The 25,758-nt window shown below is 42.4% G+C and overlaps 1 protein-coding gene across 1 annotated transcript in view; it reads right to left on the bottom strand.

The window, feature by feature from the left end:
• The window catches only part of C2CD2L (C2CD2 like), a 61,850-nt gene that overhangs the window by 17,780 nt on the left and 18,312 nt on the right, over positions 1–25,758 (bottom strand). Inside the window, exons 2-9 of the mRNA XM_030220458.1 lie at positions 18,837–18,932; positions 17,066–17,185; positions 10,185–10,295; positions 9,782–9,892; positions 8,889–9,003; positions 3,521–3,632; positions 733–797; positions 113–240 (exon numbers count right to left, since the gene is read on the bottom strand). Of these exons, the coding sequence (XP_030076318.1) occupies positions 113–240; positions 733–797; positions 3,521–3,632; positions 8,889–9,003; positions 9,782–9,892; positions 10,185–10,295; positions 17,066–17,185; positions 18,837–18,932 (858 nt within the window). The remainder of the gene's footprint in view (positions 1–112; positions 241–732; positions 798–3,520; positions 3,633–8,888; positions 9,004–9,781; positions 9,893–10,184; positions 10,296–17,065; positions 17,186–18,836; positions 18,933–25,758) is intronic.

Below are 25,758 nucleotides of genomic sequence, written 5' to 3'. Positions count from 1 at the left end.
CAATGAGACTGTGCGGACTATGTTTTTTAAAATAAATAAAAACTAAATTAAACTAAACTAAAGCCTCTGGAATCTGGAGCAAACCAGGCAACAGCCTCTTAAGCCATATTACCTCTAGTGAAATGGTGGGTGCAGGTGCCCCGGACTGCTCAAGACCAGATGTTAGGGGGTACACTCGCTTCCCATACAGAGCTCTGGAAGGAGACTCTAAAGACACAGAGGTATGACCCAGCAGCAAACCTGTGTGCAACAAAAAATACATTCACAATAATTTCTTTACTAAACCCTCAACCCCACCCTTCTTCCATATTCTCTGTAGCTTTTCTTCTTCAAGTTCTATGTCAACGTCATATTCTCCACTATCTCATGGTTTCACCTCCCTCTGGGTACCAGAAAGGCCATGTGGCATCAGTGGATGTCCATACTTGATAGCTGCCATCTTTATTCTAAGCAAGGGGTTCTCAACTCAGTCCTCTGGACACAGCCATCCAGTCAGGTATTCAGGATATCCCATAATGAATGAATGAATATGCATGATACATTTGCATATAACGGATAGCGCATGAAAATGTACTTCATGCATATTCATTGTGGGCATCCTGCAAATCTGACTGCCTGGGCTATTCTAAACTGTAGATCTACAGAAGGGAACAGCAAGGCAGGCCCACATGTGTAATTACAGGACAGACACAATGAAAGTCTGGATCAGGTCAAGAACTTTGTTGCACTCACTTTCTCCATCATCGCAGTTCCCCAGCACCTTCAGTCTCAGCTCCTTACTCCCTGGGCCCAGCTCTCTATCAAGGAAGGAAAGGATAACAAGAGAACAGATGTTTCTGTATATTCAGTTATTTTCTAAGAAACAAGATGGCAAGCGATCTGCAAAATCCAACGTGGAGACAAACAAAGCAGATCAATCAGTGACATGGTTCAAAACTTTATTGTCCGAGATTCGCCCGACACAGACTGTGTTTTGCCCACAGTCTGTGTCGGGCGAATCTCTGAAAATAAAGTTTTGAACCATATCACTGATTGATCTGCTTTGTTTGTCTCCATATTCAGTTACTTTCTACACCGCCTTTTAGCCAAAGAATATCAAAGCAGTGTACAATACTATATATGTGAAAAAGGATGAAGACATCCAGGGCAGGGTGTCTCAATACCTTCCTCGACATCCCATGCAAAAATGAGCCTTTGTCTATAAATATGCAGGAGATGCAATGAGTTAGAGAGACTCCCTGCCATCAGATTCAAGAGGTGCCACTTTCAACCCAGATGCTAGATGGAGCAGTAGCAACTGGAGATTGCTCCTACTGCCCCTTCAAGCTGCCACTTGAGTGAGCCTCACAACAGGTGGTGGGGCGGGGGGGGGGGGGGGGGGGGGAAGAGTGCTTTTTTTTTTTAATGGCTTCCCACTGCAAAATGGTAGTCATCTAGTTTTTCAGCATGCCTAAACCACACTCTTGCCACTCCCCCCTGATTTTTTGGCGGGGCTTGAGGATAACATGGGTAGGCACTAAGCTGTGTTGATGCTGACACCACCTTCAGTTCTCCTCTTATTGGCCTGTGCTACTGCCACAGACTGGATGGGCCAGACTCCAAAACAGAGGGATCATGGCCCATCTGTGATAAAGCCCTTGGTCAGGTGGGTAGTACACGGGCAAATAGTGTCTTTCTGAAATCACTAATTTAGACATGTATTTACATGAACACCACTGAGTGAATTCCTTCAAAAAGGTGGTAAACAAATCCTAATAAATACAATTTGCATGTGTAGATGCTTCTCAAATAAGGCCCTCTGACTTTGATATCATAGCACTGAAACTGTACTAGTGTCGGCAATGAACTCATTCAAAAAAACGATCGCAACCGGCAAGAACATACTCATACTACAATTCGACATGTCCAGTGCCTTCGACATGGTGGATCATGAAATTTTGTTACATCTACTAGAGTACTTCGGAATCGGAGGCCCAGTTCTCCTAGCCAAACTCCTAGCCAATCAAAACCTTAACCCCTACATATATGCTGATGACGTTACGATCCATATCCCATTCAAAAGTGACTTAAACGAAATAACCAACGAGATCAACCAGAGCTTACAGATCATGCACTCTTGGGCAGACTCATTCAAGTTAAAACTCAATGCAGAAAAAACTCAATGTCTAGTCCTCACCTCCCAATACAACACAAACTACCAACCTACAATAACCACCCCCTACTACACACTTCCTATCTCAGAAAATCTGAAAATTCTTGGAGTCACCATTGATCGAAACCTCACTGACACCCACGCGAAGAATACAACAAAAAAAATGTTCCAATCGATGTGGAAACTCAAAAGAATGAAACCTTTTTTCCCAAGAAATATCTTCCGCACCCTAGTACAATCATTAGTAATAAGCCACTTGGACTACTGTAACGCTCTGTACGTAGGCTGTAAAGAACAGACCATCAAAAAACTCCAAACAGCCCAGAACACCGCAGCCAGACTCATTTTTGGAACACCTAAATACGAAAGTGCGAAACCCCTAAGAGAGAAACTGCACTGGCTCCCGCTCAAGGAACGAATTGAGTTCAAGATCTGCACGACTGTACACAAAATCATTCACACAGATGCCCCACTCTATATGTTAAACCTAGTGGACATACCGCCCAGAAATGCCAAAAGATCAGCCCGCAAATTCCTCAATCTGAACTTCCCCAGCTGTAAAGGAATGAAATACAAACAGGCCTATGCTACTACCTTGCGTACAAAAGCACAGAGTCTTGGAACGCACTACCCATGGCCCTGAAAACCATGACCAATCTAACCAGCTTTCGCAAAGCTTTGAAAACACATCTCTTCAACAAAGCTTACAAAAGTCACCCTCAATGAAACAAATCATTCCTTAAACCACCCAAACACCAAAATACCTCTCACACGACCTACCTAACACCTTCCATCTAAATCCTCTTTCACCTCTGCTTACGATCGACTGCTTTTAAATCATGTAACGATGTTATCATATCTACACTCTGTAAGCCACATTGAGCCTGCAAAAAGGTGGGAAAATGTGGGGTACAAATACAATAAATATGATTAAACTATGATACAGATAGGCAGCAATCAAAAACGGCTAAACTTTTTACAATAATATACTTGAGGGATAAGTGAAGGGGGGAGAACAGAAAGAAGATAAGCAGTGAAGCAGTAGTAACCTAGTACCTCTTGTTCTGTCATTCTAGTTTGCCTTGGTTTGTTTGGATTTGATTGTAAAAAGTTTGTTTATATTTTGTCTATAAAATTATTATTTGGTCCAGTCTGTAATATTAGTGAGTGAATTACAAATACTAATAGTAAAGTTAAATAAAAATAGTACCCAGTGTTCAAAGCAGAAAAGCAGCAGCAAAATTACCATTCTTTAAAGTTAAAACTAACACACATACTAATGAAAATGATCCCCAACAGCTATACAATCTAAAGTTGCAGTGTTTGTTTCTGAAGTGTCCCAGAGCATTGCCCCTCACAGCTCCTTACAGAGAGATCTCATCGCTCCATGCCACCTCCGAACTGCTCCTTCTCACCGGTCTCGTCTGCTTTTGCTGCGGGGGACAGTCCAGTTCCACCACACAGCACAGCTCACCTCTTCCTGAAACAAAGGGATTGTGATGGGTCAGAAGGGTCTCGGAACTGATATTTTTCACTGCATCTCAGAATATTGTGCTCTGACCAGGGCAGTGCAAGATTAAGGCACCCTAGGTGAACCTTCATTCTTGTGGCCCCTTCAACCTCCTTTCCCAAGATGTGCCCAGGAGTTCCAGCAGCATTAATGGTCATAAAAAATAAAAGAGGCCAATGTAGTTTGTCTGAACCCTGCACACAGGACTCTGTGAACATCCAGGCATGTCCTGAGACACCTTGCATCAGCTTCTTCTGTTATAGTCATTGCTGTCACTGCAGGTCCAGGGAGGGAGATATGGCAGTGGTACAGCCACAGTAATAGTAAGGAGGAGGGGTGGAAGGCTCATTTTCTTTTCTGTTCACCTTTGTGGTTGGACTATGCCTCGTTTGCCATGCCCCTAAATCTATGAACATATAAGAGAGGACTGTCACATGGGAGACCTTTCAAAATTCATCAAACTGAAAAAAAAATCAAGATATAACCATTGGTCCAAAAGTTTTAAAAGTGCTAATATTCAATCTCCCAACCACTGATGAACTAAGGAGGTTAGACTGAGAACAGATGGCATGACGCCAAAAAGCTGAAGCTGACCCCCCCCCCCCCCAATACAGCCATCTTTGTACACCCAAAACAAAGCAAACAAACCTATCAGCTGCTGCATCCACCTTGTCATTTATGCATTTTTACTTGAACTCACTTATATTTTCAAACATGCTGGCTTGTGCAGCATATGGATGTACACAGAGGAACCGTCGGAACAAAATAACCTTTCATCCATTAAGAGTAGTAGTTTGTTCTAAATTATACATCAGTGTGTCAATTGGAGGGGCTGGTCATAGGGACTCCCCTAGCAGGTGTTGTATTTGTGCAGAGATTTTTTCACCTAGTAAAAGGGCCACCAAAATAGGCATTATTTTATAAGAATCAGCTGCTCAACATTCAGAGTTTCTAAATATAATGGGTTGTTGGTTTGTTTGTTTTTTTTAAACATCAGGTTGAAATTACATTTAACGTGTTTTTTCCCTTGTGGATACATCAAAAGAAAAAGATGGTGTGGGAGAACTTGCTCCTTTTGTTTTGTGGAAAGTACGTGATATATTATAAAAATGAACTTGATTTTTTTTTAAATTACTACTATTTCAAAGACAAGTATTGAATAAATAGGGAAGAGCTTCCTTCATGCAGATGTTCTGTCCAGAGTCGGTCTAAATGTGCCAACATTTTCCAGTTATGTTATATATAGTCCTTCAAGTTTGAATGGTTGTAAAATGTTTTTTTTTTTTTTAAATCTGTGCCTCACGGCTATGTGCATATATAGATGAGTGCGATTTTATTATGCAAACAATACACTGCCAAAATACAGTAGCAAGCAGCATACTTGGCAGCCAAGTTCATATAAAGTTAGTTTCAGTGGAAAATACATCTGTTGGCTGCCTGCTATGTGAATATACCATCACTGTTTCATTATCACTAGCAAACATTATATATTTTGGGCATTTGATTTAAACTTTGATTGTTTTAAGTTTGTTTATCCAGACCTTGCATGCTAAACCCAAAGGTGAAACCTAAGGGTGGTTAAACAATTTGGTATAAAACTGTTTATGACTACTTGTTTTGTACTGCTTTGGAGCCCACTGATCTGTACATCTGTTGTATTTTGGTGAGTGGAAACAGTCAGTTGGGCTTATAGGGAGGGAAGGAGGGGGAAGGGTTCTTGGGATATGTTTCTTTGTAAAAGTTTATATTGTGCCATGCTGGAGGGTCCATCGTTTTTTTAAATTCTGTATTAAGCTTATCTACCAACATTCTGTGCTTTGAATAAAGATGATTAAAACAAAATTAAAAAAGTTTTAGATGTACTCTGTAGAAGTTGATTACTTTTGCATTACGTGTATGAATGTGAATCTCTGAATAACCGTTTGTACTTATGGCTATGATTTCTGAACATGTGGCATCATTAAAAGGACAAATGCCCAGTTGGGCATATATGCTAATCTCAACTTTGTTAAATGTTTCAGACAGATCTGTCTACATGCTCCCATGATGTTATTGAATTCTATTATTTTGTCTCACTGTATTTCCAAATGTAAGCCACATTGATCCAGAGTTTGCTTGGGATAATGTGGGATATAAATGTCAAATTTAAAAAAAAATCCTTTATCCTCCACCTTTTAAGGCACTGCCTATCCAACTGGATGGTAATGGCACATGGAAAGAAAGTTTGATCCAGAGAAGATCAACTCAAAACATGTTCCTTAGCTGAGCTCTAGTATTACCATACTGAACATGCGACCATACCATGCCTTTGTGGTTATGTTCCACTAATAAGTTAAATGACAAACTGGCTTTCTTGAAAGGATTGTAACACATTTGGATGCATGACTAGGAACAAACACACACTTATTTATGTAATATCACAATTCCTCATGTACAGCCACATAAACAACCTTTTAGGGTGGATAGCGTTCACAATGAGCTACTTTTATTATCAACCAGATAGAAGAGATAAGTTTTCAGTTTTGGCACAGTATAAGTCATACTAGGGGTATAAGACTGTATTAGGGGTTTATAGCCCATTTCGTTATGTTTCAACAAATGACAGAGCTGCATGAATCAAAAATATTTTCTCTTATAAAAACACTTGTCCCTGAAACACGCTCAAAATAGAATAATCCATTTTGTATCTAAAATGTAAACTTCTACAAAACAAAGATGATGCGAGGATGTGATGCTATGTTCCCCAATGAGAGTTTAATTTTACTTCCATTTAATTACAATATATTCCATCTTTACAATGCGAAGCTTCTCGAGGCAGATTACAACAGTTAAGACGAACCCATCAGGAAACAGGATATCCTCACTTAAAATTGGCCATGTATTACTGTTTTCTATAGAACAGTGTAGAAAAATGAGCACAAAATACAGAGTTTATTACTGCTGTTTCTACTAGCTTCAATAACTTTTTATGTTGTTTTAGTGATATTCAATTTTATTTTATGATATGTAGATGTGGAAAGGTTTCAAATTAAAAATACAAACAAACCATCAAACAAAAAAATATAAAATAAGATCCTTTAACCTTTTAAAGTACTGCCTATCCAACTGGAACAGCTTTAGACTTTTTACAGATGGACCATATACAGGCACTCCGTTATTTCTAATAAGCGTTTTCAACAGCGTTTGCTATTGTTTTGGATGTATCAATGTGGTGGGCAAGCCCCACCTACTGGATTCAGCCTACATAATGGGCCAGAGCTTATGCGGGTGCCAGCTATATTCAGCCAAGGGGGGGGGGGGGGTGCTTCAATTTTTTTTTTTTTTTTTTTTTTACAAAAAGCTTACTTGGGTCCCAGCCACATATTCAGCTGGGGCCCACATAAAACTCTTATGCAGGTACCTGGCTGAATATTGGCTGGGCTCACATAAGCTCAGCCACCCAGCTTGCCCACATGTAGCCCCCAGTATTCAGTGCTGGTGCACAATCATGGCCTGGCACTGAATATTGGGGGCTAATTTAGCAGGCAACAGTAAGCGTTTAAAAAAATGCTGACCATAGCTGGCTGAATATCAGGGAGTATGATTATAAATAATTAGCTTGCTCCTTTGCGACACAGAATTGCTCAACACATGATGTACTGGGTCAGCAGTTAATAACCCAAAGGTTTATTAGGGAAGGGGAAGGTAGGGTAAGAGACTGAAATGAGGGTTTGGCTGAGGAGTTGACAGTATTCTTTGTGCACAGATTGTGAGTTTAAAGGAAGAGTTGGAAAATAGGACTTGATGGATATGGGGAATGATGGTAAGTTAAACTCTAACATTGTCAAAGAGGCAAAAAAAACAAAAACAAACAAACAAAAAAACAGTTCACAGTCAGAAGATAAGGACTGAAAAAAAAAATTCAAGAAAAGTAGTATGGTAAAAAGTCTAATAATGTTTAGTTCATTTGCTGGTACAAAAGTCACCTGCTTGATGCAGCCATGTTTCGGCTCACACCTGCTTTAGGAGTATATGATGTTACCTTAGTAGGAAATCTCAAATTTAATTGTCAAGCTTTCAAACATCTGGGATGTTTGAAAATGCTGGTTATAACATCTAAGGTATTAAAGAATGAGAAACAAATTCATTTATAGGAATATCTGCAAACAATGCCCCAAGGTAGACATGGAGGTCGTCACAAACACAGTGGTGCCAGATTGTTAGGAGATGGGGCAAGAGAAATGGGAAAGACCACATCATAGGGTAGTGGCAGCTGTGGAATGGGCTTCTGATGGGCTCCAGGAAGACATCACCTTGTGGCAGTTCCCTAAGGATATGAAACATTATTTCCATGTGGCCTGGTTGTGTAAACTGGACACTGGGTATTGCTGGACAATATGTTAGGTTATTATTTTGTTTTAATGGTAGTGGTTTGTAAGCTATTTTCTCTAATTTTATCATCACTTAATTGCTTGTACACCATCTTGAATTGAATTGTTCCAAGGAGAGGGTATATACATTTTTAAAAATAAATTCAAGTCATGCATTTTTTTAAATATTTAAGATGGACATGTGGGCAGGATATGGAATGGAGTTCACCTTTGAGTTCATCAGATAAGATGCAGTAATTTTTATCTATTTCGAGTGATTGGAAGATTGAGTATTAGCCACTTAAAGTTTTTGGACCAATGATTATATCTTTGATTGAGACTTTCAGCACATCTCCTATATATAATGGTACTTTTATAATGTATACATTAATGTATAATTTATGGTGTGAAGCTTGATGGAATAGATTTTCTAGTAGCTGTTCTTGTTTGTTTTGGGTTTTTTTTTTTCATCACTCTGCCATGTGACTTAAATGTTCAAAACCTGCCTCCCCCTGAGCTGACAATGACCTAATGTCCCAGCAGAGTGTTTGTCTCACTCTTCCATGACATTGCACAAGGACATTGGTTTAGTGCTATAGGTGCTGTCTTTTATATGACCAGCTAATGCAAGACCCTTTCACAAGAGTAAGGGTGTTAATCTTGGTGCTGTAGCTGGATTCCAGTACAGGGTGTATATTATGATACCTGCAGAAATTCTGCAATTAAAAATACCCAATTAAGCTCACATATTTCTTCCTTTATTCCTCATTAAATGATTTCTTTCTTGACAATATGAATTATCCAACCAACTCAGACCACCACAAAAAGATGAGACTACAAGAATAATTTACCATTGTAAACTCACACACTGTCTCACCTCCTTTCTCCAAGGGGGGCATATCTTGCACTCGTAGCTGTCGCAGCACCAGTGTGCCGGCTGAGAAGGATGGAATGCTAGATGGAGACCCTTTGAGAAGCCTGTCACATGAAACCTTTTGGATAGAGAAAGGCAATGAGACACACACCAGGGACTTCAGATCAGAAGGATCCTCAGGAGCTTAACCGAGATTGGATAGCAGAGCCGGTAGTGGGAGGCGGGACTGGAGGTTGGGAGGCAGGGATAGTGCGGGGCAGACTTATATGGTCTGTGCCAGAGCCAGTGGTGGGAGGCGGGACTGGAGGTTGGGAGGCGGGGATAGTGCGGGGTAGACTTATATGGTCTGTGCCAGAGCCAGTGGTGGGAGGCGGGACTGGAGGTTGGGAGGCAGGGATAGCGCTGGGCAGACTTATACGGTCTGTGCCAGAGCCGGTGGTGGGAGGCGGGGATAGTGCTGGGCAGACTTATACGGTCTATGCCAGAGCCGGTGGTTGGGAGGCGGGGCTAGTGCTGGGCAGACTTATACGGTCTGTGCTGGGGCTGGTGGTTGGGAGGCGGGGATAGTGCTGGGCAGACTTATACGGTCTGTGCCCTGAAGAGCACAGGTACAAATCAAAGTAGGGTATACACAAAAGTAGCACACATGAGTTGTCTTGTTGGGCAGACTGGATGGACTGTGCAGGTCTTTTTCTGCCGTCATCTACTATGTTACTATATTTAGACATTGCTTGCAATACTGAGACCCTAGTTACATTTCTGATCACCCACTTCCTCTTCTGCAGTCATTGTGAAGGTGGCTCAAACCATGACAGGAATTGTGTCAATATGAAAGGAAGGCTAAGGGTGAGATGGGGAGGGGGCAGTAGAAGGAAGATATGGAGCCTGTTCCTTACCATTCCTCCAGTGCATGCTTTTAAATTCACTATCATGGCTGGCTGAATGCTGACCACAGTGTCTTCAATTAAATTCTGGATAAGGGATAAATCCACTGTCCCATTTTTCACCTAAAAAGCAACAAAAAAGCAGAAAGGAACCAAGCAAAGTAAATGAAACAGAAACTCAATATGGCAAAGTTGTGAACTCTTCCATGGCAAGGCAATGGCTATTCTACTCCAATTTGGCATACTTACCAGCATGTGACCTATTCCTTTTGCGTTACCCTTGCACATTCAAAAGAAGTTTCTTCTATGTCAGAACATAGCTAATTAATCCCAGGTCAGCATTATCCATCCGTTCAATTTCTATCTGCCCAATCAATGAGACTCAAGGTGCCACACAATACGTAAAATTTCTCACCTCCTGTAGTTGGTGCTTTGGGATGACATTCAGAGTTAGGTCTGGTCTGTCTCTGAAGGTCCAGGACACTAGCAGCCCTTCATTCTGCACCTCCTCCAAGCTTATCTCCAGCTAGAAAAAAGGAGAGAAAAATCTTAGCACCTTGTCATGAGAGAGAGAGGTTGTTACATATATTAAGGAAAAAGAGCTGAAGAGCTGAGGAAGGAATGACAGGATAAAGGGCTACACTGACATAGAAATAGAGAACACACAGAGAGAAGAAACAGTTAAGTCTTGAGATAGAAATCTGAAAGATAACTGTAAATATCCGTCACATAGAATAAACCCCCAGAGTACAGCTTGCAAATCATCAATGTGCTGTTAGGGCACCATGCACTCATGGGACACAAAGAGGCATATTTTCAAAGCACTTAGCCTTCCAAAGTTCCATAGAAACCTATGGAACTTTGGAAGGCTAAGTGCATTGAAAATATGCATAAAAGGGGTCCATTTTCAAAGCACTTAGACTTCTTCCATAGGTTACTATATAACTTTGTAAGTCTAAGTGCTCTGAAAATAGGCCTCTTTGCAAAGTCCTTAGGAAAGATAAAAAGCTTAGATCTGCCTTATCTTCGCAGGGTTATGACACCCTGCTGAGCTGATCAGCAAGTCAGATATCACAGTGCCAGCCATGCACTGCTTTTAATGACCCAATCAGCCCCCCTCCCCCTCCTTAGTAACAACATTCCTAGAGGAACATCTACCTCAGGTGCCCTACTTTATGCACACCACACCTTGGTGTGCAAAATTATCAATAAGTTTATTTTGGGCTGGATAGAAACCATTTGGACATCTCTCCCAGAAGATTGTAGGTGGATGAGAGCCTGCTGTGTAGTGTCACCACAGAGACAGGATGGCTTGGCTCAGTGGCTGATGATTAAGCCTTGATATGGTGGTTCTTATAACCCATAATATAACCAAACATGATGAATTAAGGTTATACACCAGTATTATCTCAACATATAAACAAGTTGTGAAGAACCAACACCATAATGTCAAAATTCATTACTGGTGGGGAAAGGTCCTCAGATGCCCAGCAGTGTTAAAAACAAACCCCAATTTTTTTGATGAGTTTAATGCGCTGCATAAAATTGGTAAGGTATAATCACTAGTCTAAAAAGCGCCATCATTTTTTTAAACAAATGCAAAATCCCAAACATTTTGGTGTGTATTCAAAAAGGCAAACCAGCACATATCTGTATCTGATCCTGACGGGACCCGTTTCGCTATGGCCTCTTCAGGGAATCATAAATCATGTAGTGCTGTTTGTCAGTTTGCTGAAAGCTTGCTTCTTTGCAATGTGTTGATTTATGATAAGTGCTGGTTTGCCTATTTGAATACACACCAACTCTTCCTGGCCTATTTTGTCTGTCTCATGCCCTCTCATGTCTGTGTTTCAGGGGGGGAGGGGGGTTCCTTGTGCAGTATAAGCCATGGGTTTGCTGGTTGAGCAATACATTTTTTTTTCTGAGCTGGGGTGGGATTCTGGGATTTTGTCTTGTGTACTGATTTGCTGGAGTGCCGTTAAGGGTACAAGTGCGCCAGCCTTTGCTAATCTTTTTTTTGTATTTCTTTGGTAGTCAGGGGAAAGGGCGGAAAGCTTTGCTTAGGCATTATTGTATATTTGAACTCGGGTCTCTCTGCTGAAGGGGGGGGAGGGGATTGTGGATTGATTTGGATAGGAAGGGGGAGGGTAGCAGTCAGAAAGGGCCAATATGTGAAATGTTGAACATAAACTGTATGCTGTTCATTTGTCCTTTTCCTTGGTTATTCAATAAAATATTGAACTATGAACACACACCAAAATGTTTTGTATTTCGCATTTGTTTAAAAGAATGGTGGTGGTTTTAGATCAGTGATTTATACCTTACCCATTTATGCAGTGCATCAAAACAACTGGGGTTTGTTTTTAACACTGCTGGGTATCTGAGGTCTTTTCCCCACCAGTAATTGGATAAAGTATGAATTCTGACACCATGGTATTAGTTCTTCACTACATATTTATGGGTTCTTATAACCCAGACATAGTAATCCTTCCCAGCTCTGTCCCCTTTCTTTCTTTTTTTTTTTTTTTTAACGGTTTTATTTAAGTCTTGCAAGTATACATTCGAAATATTCCAATACTACAGCCATCAAAACAACAGAACTTCAACCCTCCCCTTTAATACAGCGGTCAGTGCCTATCCATTCCAAAGTATATCGTGCTAATCATGTTAATTGTCCATCAGTTGGGTGGGGTATCTGGTCCCACCTACCACTGTTCATAGACCCTCCAAATGTCATAAAATGTGGCCAGCTGTCCGTGTCGTACCGCTGTAAGCTTGGAGAGTTGGAAAATTCCATCTAGCTTTTGCAGGATACGAGACAGGGGAGGCAGAGAGGCCTGCTTCCAGGCCTGTGCTATAACCAATTTACTGGCAGTAAACAACAATATAGCAAATTTATGCTGAGATATATTAATTGAAGTGGGTTTGTGATGTAACAGACAGCATTCTGCCCGTCGTGGATACTTCTTCCCCAGTATATCTTGTAGGGTATCAAGTGCCAGAGCCGGTGGTGGGAGGCGGGGGCAGACTTATATGGTCTGTGCTCTGAAAAGGACAGGTACAAATCAAGGTAAGGTATACACAAAAGGTAGCACATATGACTTTATCTTGTTGGGCAGACTGGATGGACCATGCAGGTCTTATTCTGCCGTCATCTACTATGTTACTATGTATCAAGACCCACTGATTCTGTACAACTGGACAAGTCCACCACATGTGGAAAAAAGGTTCCCTGTTCTCCACAGTCTCTTCAACACACATCCAGCGTTGCTGGAAAAATCTTCCATGTCAATGGCGAGTAATACCATCGATAGAAAATCTTAAAGCCATTCTCAATCAGGTTACTAGCCACAGATACTTTAAACAAATACTTGAATGAGCTTTCCCAGTGCTCCCCTGTGAATGATGTATCCAGCTCTAGTTCCCATTTACTGATACACCAGTGCAGCGGGGATTTAGCTAGCAGTAAGGCCAGGTATATCTGAGAAATACTTCCCTTAGCTCCTCCCACCCGCAGGGCTTGTTCTATTAGAGTTTCTTGCAGGCCCAGATCTCCTTTTGCTTTGCGATGCATTAGGACCCTAACCTGTCTGTATTGAAATTCTTCTCTTGCAAGCAGGCCATATTCTTCCCTCAGGTCCCCGAAAGGGACAAATTTCCCCTCAACCCATATCTGGCCCAGGAACTGCAGGCCTCCCTCCGCCCACCTTTTATAAACACGATCTTGAGGCCCTGGCTCAAAAGAGGGAGCATGTTGTATGGCTGTGGACAAATAGTACTGTCTATTTGAAAAGAACATCTTCTGAACCTTATACCAAGTCTGTAGTGGAAAACCCACTAATGGGGATGACACCCGGGACACATGAAGCAGATCTCTTCCTGGGAGCCACCCAAACCGGAGTAGTACCCAATCCCTGCTGATCCCAGTCTAGCCATTTTTTGTCATTCCTTCCCTCATCCATTCAGCTATTTATTAGGATTTATTTACCGCATTTTTTAAGGAATTCACTTAAGGCGGTCTACAGTAAGAATAGATCAAACATGAGCAGGAGGCAATTAGAGCAGTAAAAATATTCGAACAATACAAAGTATGGCATGGTATGCTACTTGCAATGACAACACAATATGTACTAGAACATTATAATTGGTAGTGAAGGGTAAGGCCAAGTTATAGCATATAGATGAGTAAGAAAGTAGGAAGAATTAGAAAGTAAGGTGATTGATTTGAAGAAAGTTGCAAGTGAGGTCACAGAGATGGCTAAATATTATCTCAGCTAGAGTAGGAGTGGATAAACATGTCCCGCTGCAGCTAGTATACGCAACTGGGCTGCTTTAAAGTAAAGCTCAAAGTGGGGTACTCCCATGCCTCCCTTGAGCTTAGGCTGATATAGCATAGACCTCTGTACCATGGGTGGGCGCTTTTTCCAGATGTAAGCAAAAACTCTCCTATTCAGTCGACAGAAAAAGCCCTGTGGTATGGGAAGAGGAAGTGTCATGAACAAGTATAAAAGCTTAGGCAACACCATCATCTTAACTGCCTGAATTCTACCCATCTAGGTAAGTGTTAGGCCCTCCCAGCGGTCCAGCTCAGCCAGGAGTTGATTAAGTTTAGTTGGGAAGTTAGCTTGATATAGTCCCTTTATCTGAGCTGTCACTTAGATACCTAAGTATTTGATAGACTTCCGTGCCCACTGAAAGGGAAATTGTTGCTGAAGCCACTGGGCCTCAAGGGAATCCAAATTCAGATTTAGAATTTCTGATTTAGTCATATTTACTTTAAAGCCCGGGGCCTTTACGTAATGGGTTAGGATCTCAGAGATCCCTTTCAGCAATTCCATAGGGTCAGTCAGTGTCATCAAGACATCATCAGCGAAGAGCATAATCTTGTATTCCACCCCCTCTTGAGATTCCCCTAATGCTAGATGTATCACATACTAATTGCACCAAAGGCTCAATAGAGAGAGTAAAGAGAAGGGGGGGAACTGCACAACCCTGTCGCGCACCGCGATGCAACTCACAAGGGTCTGTAAATAGTAGACGGAGCCATGACATGAAGTGCCCCCGAAATCCCATTTTCTGGAGCACCGAGAACAAAAAAGGCCAATAGACTGTCAAAAGCTTTTTCCGCATCAATAGACACTAGACATGACGGAATATTATATTCATGGACCCACTGAATAATATACAACAAAGACCGTATGTTATCAAACGTCTGCCTGCCAGTTATAAAGCCTGCCTGATCAATGTGTACTAAATCGAGGCAACACCCGCTCAAGCCGATGGGCCCCTTGATTGCCCATTGCACTTCCTCCAACTCTATAGGTTTAGACAGTTGTTCGGTCTCTCCCTCAGACAGGACCGCAGAGGTATATGAGCCAAAAAGGTTTCTATCATGTTCAGCAGGAGTTTGGTCGGGTGTGTACAGGGCTTCATAAAATTGCAAAAAGCGTGCATGTATCTCTTCTGTGCTGGTTAGTACTGCCCTATCACTCCCCTGAATAGAAAAAATATAATTATGTTGGGCCTGCTGTTTGATTTTATGCGCCAGCAATCAAATTCAAAAATATTTCTGACGGGTTTTCTCTAGCTGGTCAGCTATATCAGCCAATTGTAGCTCCTGCAGGGACATGCGTAAATCCTCAGTGCTATAATGCGGCCCCTCAGAACTGATTTTAAGCCTTCCCAAAGTATAATGGGGTCCACATCTCCCATGTCATTCAGTTCAAGATATTCTTTTAAGTATTTCTCTATGGTGGATGCGTTTTGGGGTTCTAGTAATATCCCCTCATGTAGTCGCCAATACCTAGTGCCTCGAGTGGCCATGCCCCCTTGAAACTGTAGGACAACCGGAGCATGGTCTGACCAGGCCCGGGCATGTATCTGTACATCTTGCATCTCTCTTAATATATGAGCATCCCCCAACCATAGATCTGTACAAGAGTAGGGCCCGTGGTGAGCTGAATAATATGTGAAATCCCTCTCCGTGGGATGTCCCCGTCTCCATAAGTCCAATAAACCCCAGCGAGCCAAGAATTGTTTGAGTGATATGCGCTCTGTGCATATAAAACCTCCGCTGCACTGTTATCCTGTCTAGGATCCAAGGTGAGATTAAAGTCGCCCCTCAAGAAGTATATGCCCTGTTCCTATTCTTAGTAATACTTGACCCAGATCTTCCCATAAAACACCTTGTTCCTCACTGGGAGCATAGATACACCCAAATGTATATATCGCAGCTCCCAATGCTCTGTGAGCCCTATCTATCATGATGGTTGCTGGATCTACTGGGGAGGAGTCCGTTGAAAGGAGCGCCCCTGCTATTTTTTGGACCACTTGTTCACAATCCATATTATTCAGGCCCCTCTGGGATTCCTCGGAACCGGAGGTTAGATCTCAGATTTCTGTTTTCCAGGTCTTCCATCTTATCCACAAGATATCTGGTGTTGCTTTTATTGTCCTCCAATTTTTGGTTAATATTAGCTCTCTCCGAAGGATGCACCTCCAAACCATTTTCCGTTTCTGCTAGGCGTTGGCCCAATTCAGCTAATTCAGTCCGGAGGTCCATCCCCAATACTGCTACTTCATTGCGTAGTGCTTTTATTTCAGACTGGATCACATTCAATGATGCCACAATCGCTCGAATCGGGTCCTCAGGATCGTGTCTGCTGTAGGGGATGGCGTTTGCCTTTCAATGGCGCCTCCAGTGCACGTGTATCAGGCATTCCCTCCTCTGCCTCCATTTCCGTCCGCTCGCTGTTGAAAGGCGAAATCCTGTAGATTGACCACCCGCTGACGTCGGTCTGCCATCCCTTATGTTTAGTGGAGGTTTGAGGCAGGAAGGTGTCGAAAATCCGTCATGAAAAGTTATATTGGATTGCTCAAGAAATAGTTTTTAAAGCTTAGTGGCGCCGAGCTCCTCGTTCAGGCAGCCATTTTCGTCGGTGACGTCACTTCCTCAGCTCTCTCCCCTTTCTATAAAAAAAAAAGTTTGAGACAGAAATGCAAGAGCTATGACTCTTCTCTAGTGCCATGCAAAATTCTCCTCTCTGAAGCAAATGAAGTCAACTCTTCTACTACTACTACTTATTTCTATAGCACTACTAGATGTACACAGCGCTGTACACTTGAACATGAAGAGAGAGTCCCTGCTCGACAGAGCTTACAATCTAATTAGGACAGACAAATAGGACAAATAAGAGATAAGGGAATTACTAGCCCTTGCAGCCTCAGCACCTCATACCCTGAACACAACACTAGACCGATAGCATTTAAGAGAAATCAGTACACTGGGCTCATTACCTGAGCCTGTCGTACAATCAGAGTGACCTGGTAGGTGTCCATGGAAACAGCTGCTGGAGACTGCTGGGTAACAGTGACAGGAAAGTGCATGGCATCTATGGACAGCTGGCAATACAACACCTAAAGTGGAGAAAGGTACAGATGAAGTACAGATAGTTATGAGACATGGAAAAGGCTGGCATACCTGAAGTTATTTCTGGTTTTCTACCTCTGCCACAAAGTACTTCAATTCCTGTAGGTCCTAAAGATCCAGAGCAAACATTTTTTACTGATACCTCACCTATAAATCCACAGAAGAATGTGCAAGACAGATTTCCTCTAGAAAGGGAAAAACAAAATGGCAGTTTTTACACTGACTTATGCTGCTGGGCTGCCATAGGCCTTCCAAAAACTTTCTGCAGACCTCTCTGTTAAACAGTGGCTTTATTCTATAGATAGTTTTCCAAGGGCACAACAGGAGTTATATTCGGAAGACAGCTGCCCTAAGTATCATTGTCCAACAGGAAAATCATATTGTATTCTAAGAGCTCAACTCAGGGGCATAGCCAGACACCCAATTTTGGGTGGGCCTGGGCCCAGGATGGGTGAGCAGAATAACTTTGCCCTGTCCCACAAGTGATTTGGTCTCTCCCTCTCTCGCCTGCATGCCATTGGTCTGTCAAACATCTTCCCTCCCATGCATGCAGCAAGTATATACACACTGCTCATGTTGGCCCCACAGCCTTCCCTCTGATGCAACTTCCTGTTTCCGCATAGGTGGGAATACATCAGAGGGAAGGCTGTGGGGCTGGTACGAATAGTATGTATCAGTTGCTGCTTGCTGCAGGTGAAGATCTGCTATTTACAAGGTATGCAGGAGGGACAGTTGTTGGGAGTTTTTGGCTGGTGAGGCTTAGGGATCCCTGCCAGCCACATCATAGGTGTGCTGCTACTGGGTGGTCCTGGGCCCATCCAGGCCCACCCTTGGCTACGCCACTGGCTCAACCTTGATGCAAATTGTATAAAAGGCCCTTACTACAGCTTTAACAGTTCACCACAGTCCTGACTCATGATACTTACTGCTGCTTCAGTACTTACACCTACCCTCTCTCTTCCAAATTCCTTGTTCTGTAGCACCCATTATTACTGAAGCAACACTGAACACAATATTTCAAAATAGTTTACCCAGACAAAATGGCTTGGCTGAAAATGGCTCTTCCCTGCTGCCTAAAAGTTATATGCGGCCTTCACAGGGTGTATGCTTTCAGCTGCAGTGAAAAAAAGAGCATGGGTGGGGGTGATGAGAATATAACTGTATATATATATATATATATATATATATATATATATATATATATATATATATATATATATATATATATATCTGACCTTTTCAAAAGCAAGCATGCTGTTTTAACCCCTCTTGGCCTGCACAGACCAAAAATCAGATGTAAAAGTACAGAGGGGTTTTTTTTTTAAGCATATGCACTTTGCAAATGCTCATTTTCAAAAGGTGAATACACATTGCTTCCTTTTAAAGCCTCATTGGCTACACTACTGCTGTGGACACTTTTAGTCCATGTCATTGCAGACAGAAACTTTTGGCAGGCCTAGGCACCTTTAGAGGACTGCAGGCTTGCAAATCCCTACCAACCACGCAGTAAGAGAGTGCCATAGTTCACCCTAGCCCCCCATGGCTACGTGCTCATTTCAAACATGATGTGCTATTCTACACACATTTAAAAAAAAAAAAACAACTTTACATACATACACGCTCAGAAAGGTTACTTACCATACTGCTTTCAGACTGGTCAGCACAGATCACATGATCTATCTGTGCAGTGGGTAGCAGCTGTGGATTCTCTTCAAATGTGATTTGCACAGAACTCTGGGAAACAAGGAAACGAATAAATATTATGCAAACTGCTGTATCCATTCCAGACACTCAAACTCAAAGATTTCCATAGTCAGCTACCAGTTAAACATTTTCCTTTTACATTTCTATCACAATAGGAAGAGAACCAAGTGGAATTTACAAAATCAGGCCCTGCTTACGTGTTAATGCGATACGCATAGGCCTTAAACTATTTGTTATGGAAGTCCTGGTGTACTTTCAAGCTAGCAATGGGAAGAAATCAGAGTATCAAAGGAGCAAGTATATAAAGAGAACAGGTCCCAAGACTGCACCTGAGCTACACCGACTGATAGTGAGATAGTAGAGGAGGAGGATACAGTACAGTATACATTAAGTGTGATGGGAGAAATAAGAAGAAAACCATGACAGAACATAGTTCCAAAATCCAAGTAAGGACAGCATATCAAGGAGTAGGTGGTGATCTGTGTCAAAAGTAGCAAACAGGTCAAGATGGATGAGGATTGATTAAAGACCCTTAGATCTGGCCAAAAACAGATCAATGGAGAATTTGGCAAGGGCTGTTTCTGTAGAATTCATAAGAACATAACAGTAGCCATACTGGGTGAGACCAATGGTCCATCTAGCCCAGTATCCTGTTTTCCAGACAATGGCCAAGCCAGGTCACAAGTACCTGGCAGAAACCCAAATCTTGGCAACACTCCATACTACAAATCCCAGGCCAAGCAGTTGCTTCCCATGTCTGCCTTAATAGCAGACTATGGACTTTTCCTCCAGGAATTTGTCCAAACCTTTTTTAAACCCAGATATATTAACCGAAAGCAACACTGCAGTGGATCGAGAATAGCTCGAGATGAAAGTAAGTCAAGACAATGGCGGCGAACAGCACATTCGAGTAGCTTGATTAGGAAAGGACTGGGGAGATGGGACAACGGCTGGAAATGCAGGTAGGGTCCAGTGAAGGTTTTTTTGAGCAGTAGAGTAGCCACAGCATGTTTGAAGGCATCAGAAGCAGTTGCAATGGAAAGTGAAAGATTGAGGATATGACAGATATAAGGGATGACAGTAGGGGGGATAGAGCTGAGCAGATGGGTGAGAATGGGATCAGAGGAGCAGGCAGCGAGTTTAGAGGAGGAGAGAAGATGCTGTTTTCTCTTATGTAATTTTAGAAAGGGAAAAATGTGTGGCAGGTTTTCCCTTCTAGCAGGGGAAACTAAGATAAGGTCACATAGAGGCATATTTTCAAAGCACTTAGCCTTCCAAAGTTCCACAGAAACCTATGGAACTTTGGAAGGCTAAGTGCTTTGAAAATATTCCTCATGGTACCCTTCAAAGCACACCCCCAGAACCTTTCTTTCATGGCTATCGGGTTCATATCAATTAAAGTATTTAGCACGTTCAACCACAAACGGCCATGCATTATGGGCTCTCTTATATAAGGGGCAAAGGGCTGCTACCCTTTTTGCCCATTAAAAAAAGGGGGCGATGAGTGGGAGGACAGTGGAAATAGAAGAGCACCCCAAAATGGCAATTCGGCTGGGTGCACTCTTCTCTGCCAAAACTACTAAGACTTGAAGATACACACATTTGTTTCCGAAAAGCCCTAAAAACATACCTTATTCAAAATACATTTAATGACAATGCAGAATAAAGGAAAAAAGAAATTTAGGAAACAGATGTCAATCTTATAGCTTGAATTATGATACATGTTAAGCGTGTGGTTATTCAGGATTACTAGTTTGTTACTAATTATTGTACGTTTGATTTGCTGTGCTTTCCTATCAATTATTGGATTTCCTAGATATTATGAGTGTTTTTATATGTTTTAAATTTTTCTTTTATGTAAACCGTTCTGTTTTGCTAGCAATAAGTACCGGTATAAGTAAATAATAAACGATAATTTCTGACTTCTCTTATGCGGATGAATGTTCATTTTATTTTCATCAGCAGTTTAATATTTTGGGCATTTCATTCCGTGTTGGATAAACCTGTATGATTCTCTGAAAACACAACAAAAAAAACTGGGGAAGACTCAGACCGAAGCCATGAGAAAGTGGGTTGGAATATTTAGATAATACCAAGGAAATCTAAAGGGAATAGTACAAATTAAAATTCTTCCAATTTTCCAGACCACCTTAGTGACTGATAAGGGGACACACATGGCATATTTTCAAAGCACTTAGCCTTCCAAACTTCTTTGGAAGGCTAAGTGCTTTGAAAATACGCCTCTCAGTGCAACTGACTAGCAACTACACTTCCAGTTTTTGGTGCAGGAGGAGATGGCTCCAGAGGATGCAGAGAACCACTGTAGGAGCGGAGAGACCGCTACGTGATAGAGCATTAATATTAGGGCTGTACTGAATATTCGTATTTGATTTGGGCCCGAATAGCGCCATGAACACATTATTCATATTCGGCTGAACAGCGATTTAAATTCAAATACGAATGATGTGGGGCTCAACAGTGCTAAATTCTATTGAAATAAACTCTTGATCTCCGATTTCATGTTGCTTCTTCTTTTTATGTTGAAGCTCAATGCCTGTTATTCATATTTAGTGTTCAGCTGAAGAATAATATTCAAATAGTAAAATATGCTATTTAGTACAGCTCTAAAATTTATCAGCTGAACCTACCTCTCTGGCCCTCTCTACAGGGCCCAGAATCAAACGTATTGTTAGCTACAATAAGCAGCCCCCGCACTGCCGTTCTAAGTGAGCCCGAATCCGTCAGACCTTGGAAACAACATTGGTGCTGCCGGCTGCATGAGGCAATAAGAAAAGCCCTGTGGTATATGGCCAAGAAAGCCTAGTCACACCAAGGTTTGTGAAAAGAAAAAGGTACGTACTGTTGCCAAAATAAGCAGGAAGGGCTGAAAGCTCACAAACCTTCTCCTGCAGATTAATATCCTCTCCTGTGCGAGATAAATCTGGCAGTGGCTCTGAATTCACTGGGCCCTGGTCACTGAAAGCTGAAACCTCTTCGCCTAGCTCCAGAATCCAAGGCCTTAACCAAGAAGCCACTGGACAGGAACTAGAGAACTAAATTTCCAGAGAAACAACCCCCCCCCCCCCTCCCCGTTAAGGCACTGCCGGGATATATGGGGACAATTAAACCAGTAGGGGTATGTTTGGGCAGTATGAAGGCAAATTACTGGCAACTATGTTTGCTGGCTGGAACGTAAAGGGAAACAGTAAAGATAGTAGGATAATCGGCTGCCAGGTGAAGTTGCTGGCAGGCAACAAACAGCAAAGGATTTCTGTTCACTACTGCCTGCATTTCTCGCGTTCCTTGGTATGATGCCAGATGGTTCATCTGCTGTGTTCCAGCACTGGCAGCGCAATGAGACTTTAGCACATAGCTCCAGTGAAAGGCATTTTCTCATCAGGCAGCCAACGAGGTTTATTGAGAGGGGGGGGGGGGGGAACCTCTTCATCACGCCGGTCTCAAAGACAAAGGAATATGACTTGCCTGGGCATACAGTGCCAACCCAGGTCAATAGGCAAGGATAAAAAAAAAAAAAGCCCCATATGTGGAAAAAAAGTGTCTCTGCACAATTCACTTCTCCCCAGCAACTTCTCCCCTTATCACAAGTCCTATGGTCCTTACAAAATTTGCTAACATTACAACATTGCTGTGCTGAAAAAGCACTGTGATCACGATGCTAAGGTGCTCATTCTCAAAGCACATAGACCTACAAACTTATACAGTAACCTATCGAACTTTTATCTATGTGCTTTGAAAATGAGCTTTCAGGTGAAGAAAAGAAAAAAAAAAGCAGTTATGATCACCCCAGTGGCGTAGCCACTTAGGGTTCAGGCCCGCCCAGTAGTAGCACACCTATGATGTGGCTGGCAGGGATTCCCAAGTTCCAGGAACTGAAACTCCCAACAATTGTCCCTCCTGCATATCTTGTAAATAGCAGATCTTCGCCCGCAGCAAGCAGTGACTGATACATACTGCTTGCTTCGGCTCCACACAAAGAAAGCCTGATCCAGGTACACCTGAAGCACAGCAGAATGTTAGCACACAGATACACACATTCATGCAAACTGAAAGTTTGTGCTCAACTACAAACAGCACAAACACATATTTGGGCATCAAACATATTAAATGGCAAGTGACCGACTCACCTGCAAATGCGCAGTAGAGACTTCCCTCTCTGTCCCGCCCTCGCGTCAAGACGTGATGATGTCAGAGGGCGGAACAGAGAGGGAAACGCAGTCAGAGTGTCATATGCTGCCGCTGGAGCATGGAAACGAACATTGCGCGCACCAACCTCCACCCTCCCCCCCCCCACCGCCGCTCCTGCCCCCCTCCGTATCAGGCCCCCTGCACTGACCTGACAGCGCCTCTCACCTCCATGTGGAAGCGCTGCAGGCAGCAGCAGAGCGATGTGCTGCTGTCTGCAGCGCTTTCACATGGAGGTGAGAGGCGCTGTCAGGTCAGTGCAGATGGCCCGGCACGGAGGGGGGAGGGAGTGGCGGCGAGGAGGGTAGCTGGAAATCTCGCCCGTTTTAACGGGCTTAACGGCTAGTACATACATAGACCACCACATACAGATTCACAGACATCTGGAGGTCTTGTTTATGCAAATGATCACTCGAGACAGAAAAAAAAAAAAAAAGTAGACCCAAACCCTTAAATTCATCTTCTCATTGCATGGGGACTCTCAGGCAAGGAAATTTCTTATACTGTTTAGTGTGAGAGAGATGAGAGGGGAGGGGGCGGGAAGGCTACTGAAAACAAATGTAGCTGTTTACTAGAGACCTGAGCTGTCCAGGAAGGAAAGGAGGTGGATTTCTCCCAAGACATCACCACCACCCTAGGGTATCCTGGGACCTGTAGTGTAGTGGTAACAAGAAATGGCATGACAGTATGGCTCACAGCAAGGTAGGCCTTATGCCCACAAGGTGACCCTGGAAACACAACTACAGTAATCTCATTTGCTGGGTTTGCTAGGAGCATCACCACCCCACCTTTCTAATCAGCACTCGGGAACGCTCTCTTCATTATGTCACTCACACCTGTCAAGTTGCCCCAAAAAGTTCAACACCCAGTACCGTCTTAAGCAAATGGTTTTACCAAAAGGAGGAGAAAATCAATCGCTCCACATTCAAAGCAACATCTGAGAATTGGGAGGGGGAGCTAAGTGACTGCAAAGAGAATGGCAGTGCTAAGAAACAAGGAAGGAATTGGCTTTCGGTATTCAAGTTATTTGCTAATCCTGTATTAGTCGAGAGAACTGCATCTGTTCAAAAGGGCACCATAAAACATGCTACAACAGCCATGTTGTGAGGGAAACAAGATCACTGTTCCCAGAGAGGTTTGTAATCTGCAGAGGTAACTGATATGAGCATGAGTGTAATGCATAAGAAATGCACTCTTCCCTCTCTCCCTCCCCTCATCCTCCTGCATAAGTACATAAGTGTTGCCATACTGGGACAGAACGAAGGTCCATCAAGCCCAGTATCCTGTTTCCAATAGTGGCCAATCCAGGTTACAAGCACCTGGCAAGATCCGAAAACAGTACAATACATTTTATGCTGCTTATCCCAGAAATAAGCAGAGAATTTTCCCAAGTCCATTTTAATAATGGCTTATGGACTTTTCTTTTAGGAAGCTAGCCAAATCTTTTTTAAACCCCACTAAGCTAACTGCTTTTACAACATTCTCTGGCAATGAATTACAGAGTTTAATTACATGTTGAGTGAAGAAATATTTTCTCCTATTCGTTTTAAATTTACTACTTTGTAGCTTCATTGCATGCTCCCTATTCCTAGTATTTTTGGAAAGAGTAAAGAAGCGATTCATGTCTACCCATTCCACTCAGTATTTTATTGACCTCTATCATATCTCCCCTCAGCTGTCTTTTCTCCAAGCCCAAGAGCCCAAGCCATTTCAGCCTTTCCTCATAGAGAAGTCGTCCCATCCCCTTTATCATTTTTGTCACCTTCTCTGTACCTTTACTAATTCCACTATATCTTTTTTGAGATGCAGTGACCAGAATTGCACACAGTATTCAAGGTGCGGTCGCAACATGGAGTCATACAAAGGCATTATAAACATCCTCGTTTTTATTTTCCATTCTTTTTCTAATACCTAAACATTCTATTTGCTTTTTTTGCCACCGCCACCACACACTGAACAGACAGTTTCAAAGTATCATCAATGATGACTCCTAGATCCTTTTCCTGGTTGGTGACTCCTAACATGGAACCTTGCATTACACGTAGCTATAGTTCGGGTTCCTCTTTCCCACATGCAGGACAAGATAAAAAAACAAGATCATTAGAAACTCTTGTCTGTAGAGGAGATCACTTGGTCCATACAAACTTGTCATTTGTGCCTGCTTCTTATAGCACAAAAAAAGTTCAGTAAGGATGACCAAAGAATACGAAACTAGGTCAAACAAGGTGTCCTTTACTGGAGATGAAGTAAAGATATGAACTTCTCAAGGACTTGGCATGGGCCATGTTTTCGGCATGGCTGCCTGCATCAAGAGTCCATAAAAACAACTAGAACGAACGACTTGAGCAGCAATATGCTTCCAGTTGGTGTCTCATGTTACTCGTTTCACTACTGTTTCTAAATGCTCCGTGTCAGCAGCGGTTTTGATATCTGTCGATTTTTGTAGTTTTAAGACACTTGGGGTGCGCTCCGTTTTCTTCATAAATATTTTAGGATCAAGTTCTGAATGTTTTATGGACTTCTGATACAGGTGGCCATGGCGAACACAGCCCGTGTTGAGTCCTTTAGAAGTTGATGTCTTTCCATCATCTCCAAGAAAGGACACCTTGTTTGGCCTGGCTTATCATCCTTCTTGACGTTTTTTGCTTTGCTA

This window comes from Microcaecilia unicolor, chromosome 12 (genome assembly GCF_901765095.1).
Source record: "Microcaecilia unicolor chromosome 12, aMicUni1.1, whole genome shotgun sequence".
Lineage (NCBI taxonomy): Eukaryota > Metazoa > Chordata > Amphibia > Gymnophiona > Siphonopidae > Microcaecilia > Microcaecilia unicolor.
Note: the sequence above shows the minus strand (reverse complement) of the source record. Positions and strands in the feature narration are given on the sequence as shown.